Source organism: Rhinopithecus bieti, unplaced genomic scaffold, assembly GCF_001698545.2.
Source record: "Rhinopithecus bieti isolate Rb0 unplaced genomic scaffold, ASM169854v2 scaffold_7648, whole genome shotgun sequence".
In the NCBI taxonomy this organism is placed as follows: domain Eukaryota; kingdom Metazoa; phylum Chordata; class Mammalia; order Primates; family Cercopithecidae; genus Rhinopithecus; species Rhinopithecus bieti.
The window spans coordinates 184,910-191,306 of record NW_016805609.1 but is presented as its reverse complement, the minus strand read 5'-3'; the positions used below and the strand labels follow the sequence as shown (position 1 = coordinate 191,306).

The window sequence follows — 6,397 nt, the reverse complement described above, 5'->3', positions numbered from 1 at the left end:
AACCTTTATGCCTCTTTTCCTTAAGATTTCCCTAAGTCCATGATTAAGACCCGAGGCCTTTCTATCACCTTCTTGTGCACATCAAGGCTAAAAGCAGACATACCTACAGGAGCAGGTAGGTGACAGCACAGATGAATGAGGCAGAGGGTGGTGACCTAGGGGGTGCAAGGTTTTCCCCTCCAGCTGATAAATGCCAGGAGGAAACAGAGCCAAAATTATATGGTGACCAAGATCCTGATTTTGCAAAAGAATCTGGGTATTTTAGCGAAGTTGTCTGGTTTTTAAAGGGTGGCTCATTGAAAAAACATTCTAGGCTCACTGAAATGCTTTTGTCTGGGCTGTATCTCATTGGCAGGCACCAACTTGACTGTGGTTCCTGCTGTAGTGCTGCTGGTGGCCCAGTTTGGTGGCGTGTTCCAGGATGAATTTCCTGGTGCCAGCCTGGAGCCCATGCCCACTGCCTTTCCATAGACTTTGTAGGTACCCAATTATCTAGATTAAATTCCTTTCTGGTTAAGATGAAGTGGTTTCTTGTTCTTGCAGGTGAACCTTGATTGATAGTGATATATGATATCAAATTGCAATTTGGAGTTACAGTGCCAAAGATTAAAACAATGCACTTGTTTTAAATAAATATTTAAAAGAAAGGAAAAATATCATAGATAACTCATTTTTTATTTTCCCCCTCCAAATCTATATGCTAGTCAGTATCGGCATAAATAAAAGTATCGAGAATGACAGCACAGTTCTGGGAGCATGTGGAGGTGGAGCATGCAGAGGTAGCTTCCAGGTTGGCCAGGAACGATTGGGAGTCAGGAGGAGGCCCTGCCAGGCCCCGGGAAAACCTTATGAATACCCAAGAGTCGAATACCTCTGGTCAAGAGACTGGATACTTACCTACCACCACCACCACCACCACTGCTACCAAAATACAAAACAAAACAAAACCCTTTTATTGTTAGCGAAAATCTCAGTAAATGATTTAAGAGCACATCTGATTATATGCCCCAATAATTACCATGACAGCAAACTGTAAGAAATCACCATGGCTTCACATGAGAATTGTTTTTGATCTTGCTAAGAACTTCCTGCAACTTTCCAGCTATCTTTTGGGCTGCTATTTATATTTGACAGCAAAAGAACTTTATATAGACCCACGTGTTCAGCTGCACCAAACAGACAGGAAAGACTGTTGCTTGACTAATTTACATACCAGATTTAAACATTTGACATTAATATTAAGTATTACACATTAAATCATTTTAAATTTCTCCAATCGAAAGAAACTGACCAAATCAATAACTTTGTATAGTTTAGATGAGTTAAATAATTTTTAATAGGGCCTTGTTGACCCTTAGAGCAGAACAATGCAAACTCAGGCCCAGCTAAGATTTGTGGCTCACCTTGCTACCCACTTGTTCCACTTTTCTTGCCTAGACTGGCCGCCTAACCTGCTGCCTACCTAATCTTGTATCTAGCTGAGAGAGGAGGAAACAGCAACAAAAAAGAATTACTATAGCAGGTCCGACTAGCAAACTTTAACTTGCCAAAACACTAAGCTAGACTCTATGGATATCCATATATTAAAAATAAATCTACTTTATTGACTCCTCTTCCTGGAAATCAACCAAACTGCTATCCTGGATTTGGAAAATAACTTAAAGTATAAGAAATTCTTCACTTGCATAAATCTGATCTTGATTCTTGAGAGCTAGGTTTCAACAAGAACTTATCTAACATTTACCAAATAATTATTATTTTACTTATTTTTTTAATTTTTTATTTTTATAACATTTTATAGAACTCATAAAATGGTGCTTATAAAAAAATTCACACAAAGTTGCTAGAGAGCATACAATTTCCAAAAATCTTATAGGTTACATGAGATATTTTGATACAGGCATGCAATGAATAATAATCATATCAGGGCAAATGGGGTATCTGCTTCTGATGTTGTGTCTCCTTCTCTGACTCTGACCCTTCTTCTTCTGTCTTCCCCTTACAAGAACCCTGTGATTATACTGGGCCTATCTGGATAATTCAGGATACTCCTCCCATTTCAGGATCTTTAATTTAATCCCATTTGCAAAGTCCCTTTTGTCATATAAGGTAACATATTCACAGGTTACGGAATTAGGATGTGGGCAGCTTTGCGGGGGTGGGCATTATTCTGTTTACCATAGTCACTAAGATCACACATACCAAAAGAGAATATTACAATATCTTTGCAGCTACCTGTGTAATATTAACTAAGAGTACTCACTCTGAAGAAACCCATTCCTAAAAAATTTACTAAAATAAAAATGACAAAAGATTTGTCTTCTTCCATTGAGCCAAGTATATAATTTCTACTTGACATAATGATCAACTGTAAAGAAAGATCACGAGGGTTTTCCCTCCAATGTTCTTTTGTCACAGTAAAAATCAAGCATGTTCTCTCTCCGACTTACGAGGCAGATGACAGGCACATGCTAGTTGTTAGAGACGTGTTCTCATTCAGAGATACTGGTTCAGGCCTGATGTTGACTTGGTAACAGCCTGATGGGTTATCTGACTGCACTAAGTATTACCTGTTTGAATAGAGTGTAGGCCTGCCGTGTGGATAGTGCTCATTGACGTATAAGGAAGAAGATGAAATTGTGGTCGCCAAGGAAGCAGCTTCAAACAGCGATGGAGTGCTAGGCACCAGGTCTGGCCTGTGTCGGGATCCCAGGGCTGGGAACGAAAGCAACACACACATTCATGAATCTCAAGAATAAATGCAGCTTTAGTATCTGTAATAAGAGAAATGAGCCAAAAGCATTCATTTTACCTATGAGGCTGCAAATTCAATTATGAATTAACTGCACTTTTTTTCTGATTTACAGCAGAAATGTAAAATAGTTTCTTGCAAACAGGTTAAACAGAAAGGAAATTGCATTAATTTACAAAATGGCTCATGGAAATGACATTATGAATGTTCTTTAAAACCTAATAAAGTGATTTACTATTTCAAAAGATGGCATAAAAAACTCATAGGAGTTTAAGCAGATAATTTGACAGAGATTAAAAGGATGACTGGCAAGTGTATAAACAGACAGTGAACCTTTCTGCCCTCCCTGTGATATGCATATATCTATAATTCTCAGGTTGGATCTAAGAACCCAGGCTTTTCAAGAGCCGGGAAACAAATACTTCAACAGACTAACATCAGCTCTACCTTAACCCCACCTGAGCCCATAAATACTTTTAAACATTATCCAGGACTCTTCTTGACATATTTTAACAGCAAAGCTGCCTTTTTTAAAATGAGAAAACACTTATTTTTCTTAAAACTTAGGGGCCCATGAAATCACTTGTGTAAGAGCCCACCCTTGTGAGGAAGGAGGAATGTTCAAGGCTGAGCAGTAACCCCTGCCCATCTCTCTGGAGTCTACATGGACTCTTTCCATCACGCCCCCAGACTAACCTAAAATAGATGCTAATAAATACAATTATAACTTTAAGGTGTTCCTGGTATTCCTTTATGTGCACAACAAATTGAAAATTAGAGAATTTTAGTGTGTAAATATAAACCAACCCTAATAGGGATTCTCATGTTGAGTGTGAGGTTTTGGATTTTGGATGTGAAGGGTATAGATGGTGGGGTAGGAAGCAACATGGAGGGGAAGCCAGGCAAGCACAGGAAAGGCTGGACCCTGGTCTGGGAAATCAGATGACACACTGGGATAGTGCAGCTCCGCCTCCAATTCAAGTCAAAATAGAAAACTGCAGCGATAGATAAAACATATAAAACCATGAATAACCGAAGTGCTCAACCTTCAAAAATTAGAAAGGCTTCAACTTTAATGTGACACCTGGCTTGCAATCTTCAATATTCTTGATCCCAACTTCTCATTAAATGGAAAGCAAAACATGAAAACTCTCCATAACATTGAAAACTCAGTGTCAAAAATAACCTGATACCAGATTCCAATGAATTGTCACTCCCTATAAGGCAGATGGAGCTGGTCTTCAACCTAGGTTTTGGGCATACCAGCTTTACTTCACAAAGTAGACATGACCTGAGTGACAGAGCAAAATACTTCTGTACAGTGACTCAGTCCCAGGTCACACATCATCAGGAAGGTGACTCCTCAACCCATAAGGAGCAGCTCTTTGAGGGAGAGAAGTGTTTCTTCATGCTCCCGTATCCTTCCGTTTTTTTCTAAAGCCAGTGTGGTAGGCAGAACTCTAAGATGACCCCTAATGACCCACACTCCTGTAAATTCTCCCTTTGTTGTGGGGCCTGCAAACATGGTGAGCTGTTATTCCTGTGGCTATGTGATATGACCTAGCAAAAGGGATTTTGCAGATGTAACTCAGGCTACCCTGAGTTGGCTAACACTGAGTTAGGCAAAGGGAAGATTATCCTGGGGAGCTTCACCTAATCGTATGAGCCGTTTAAATCTGGGTCTAGAGGTCAGGGACAAGAAGTCAGAGAGAAAAAGTGTTAGGGCTTACTTGCAGGACATTCTGTGTTTGAAGATAGAGGGGCAGCATGGTAGGGAATGTGGATGGCCCCCAGGGCAAAACACGGCTCTTTGCTGTCAGACAGCAAAGAAGCAGGGATCTCCGCCCAACAGCTAAAAGGAGCTGAATTCTGCCAACAACATGAATGAGCTTGGAAGAGGATTCGTCTTCTGCACTTCCTGATAAGAACTCAGCCCAGCTCAAAACAACCAGCTAGCATCATAATGACAGGATCAAATTCACATATAAAAATATTAACCTTAAATATAAATGGGCTAAATGCCCCAATTAAAAGACAGAGGCTGGCAAATTGGATAGAGTCAAGACCTATCAGTGTGCTGTATTCAGGAACACCATCTCACGTGCAAAGACTCACATAGTCTCAAAATAAAGAAATGGAGGAATGGAAAGCAAATGGAAAGCAAAAAAAGGAGGAGTTGCAATCCTAAAATCTGATAAAACAGACTTTAAACCAACAAAGATCAAAAGAGACAAAGAAGGGCATTACATAATGGGAAAGGGATCAATGCAGCAAGAAGAGCTAACTATCCTAAATATATATGCACCCAATACAGGAACACCCAGATTCATAAAGCAAGTTCTGAGAGACTTACAAAGAGACTTAGGCTCCCACACAATAATAGCAGGAGACTTTAGCACACCACTGTCAATACTAGACAGATCAATGAGACAAAAAATTAACAAGGATATTCAGGACTTGAACTCAGCTCTGGACCAAGTGGACCTAATAGACATCTACAGAACTCTCCACCCCAAGTCAACAGAATATACATTCTTCTCAGCACCTCACTGCACTTATTCTAAAGTTGATGACAGAATTGGAAGTAAAACACTCCTCAGCAAATGCAAAAGACCGGAAATCATAACAAACAGTCTCTCAGACCACAGTGCAATCAAATTAGAACTCAGGATTAAGAAACTCATTCAAAACTGCACAACTACATGGAAACTAACAATCTGCTCCTGAATGACTACTGGGTAAATAACGAAATGAAGGCAGAAATAAAGATGTTCTTTGAAATCATGAGAATGAAGACATAACATACCAGAATCTCTGGGACACATGTAAAGTTGTGTGTAGAGGGAAATTTATAGCACTAAATGCCCACAAGAGACAGCAGGAAAGATATAAAATTGACACCCTAATATCACAATTAAAAGAACTATAGAAGCAAGAGCAAACAAATTCAAAAGCTAGCAGAAGACAAGAAATAACTAAGATCAGGGCAGAACTGAAGGAGATAGATACACGAAAAACACTTCAAAAAAATCAACGCGTCCAGAAGCTGGTTTTTTGATAAGGTCAACAAAATAGACCTCTAGCCAGACTAATAAAGAAGAAAAGAGAGAAGAATCAAATAGATGCAATAAAAAATGATATGGGGATATCACAACTGATCCCACAGAAATACAAACTACCATCAGAGAATACCATGAACACTTCTAAGTGAATAAACTAGAAAACCTAGAAGGAATGGATCAATTCCTGGACAAGTACACCCTCCCAAGTCTAAACCAGGAAGAAGTCGAATCCCTGAATAAAACAACAACAAGTTCTGAAATTGAGGCAGAAATTAATAAGCTACCAACCAGAAAAAGTCCAGGACCAGATAGATTCACAGCTGAATTCTACCAAATGTACAAAGAGGAGCTGGTACCATTCCTTCTGAAACTATTCCAAACAACAGAAAAAGAGAGAATCCTCCCTAACTCATTTTATGAGGCCAGCATCATCCTGATACCAAAATCTGGCAGAGACACAACAAAAAAAGAAAATTTCAGGCCAATATCTCTGATGAACATCAATGCGAAAATCCTCAATGAAATACTGGCAAACCGAATCCAGCAACACATCAAAAAGCTTATCCATCACGATCAAGTCAGC

The 6,397-nt window shown here is 39.3% G+C and overlaps 1 protein-coding gene across 3 annotated transcripts in view; it reads right to left on the bottom strand.

Moving 5' to 3' along the window:
* The window catches only part of PIP5K1B (phosphatidylinositol-4-phosphate 5-kinase type 1 beta), a 210,870-nt gene that overhangs the window by 71,495 nt on the left and 132,978 nt on the right, over positions 1-6,397 (bottom strand). For all 3 annotated transcript variants that reach the window (XM_017873042.1, XM_017873045.1, XM_017873044.1), the window contains exon 12: positions 2,571-2,715. In XM_017873042.1, the coding sequence (XP_017728531.1) occupies positions 2,571-2,715 (145 nt within the window). The remainder of the gene's footprint in view (positions 1-2,570; positions 2,716-6,397) is intronic.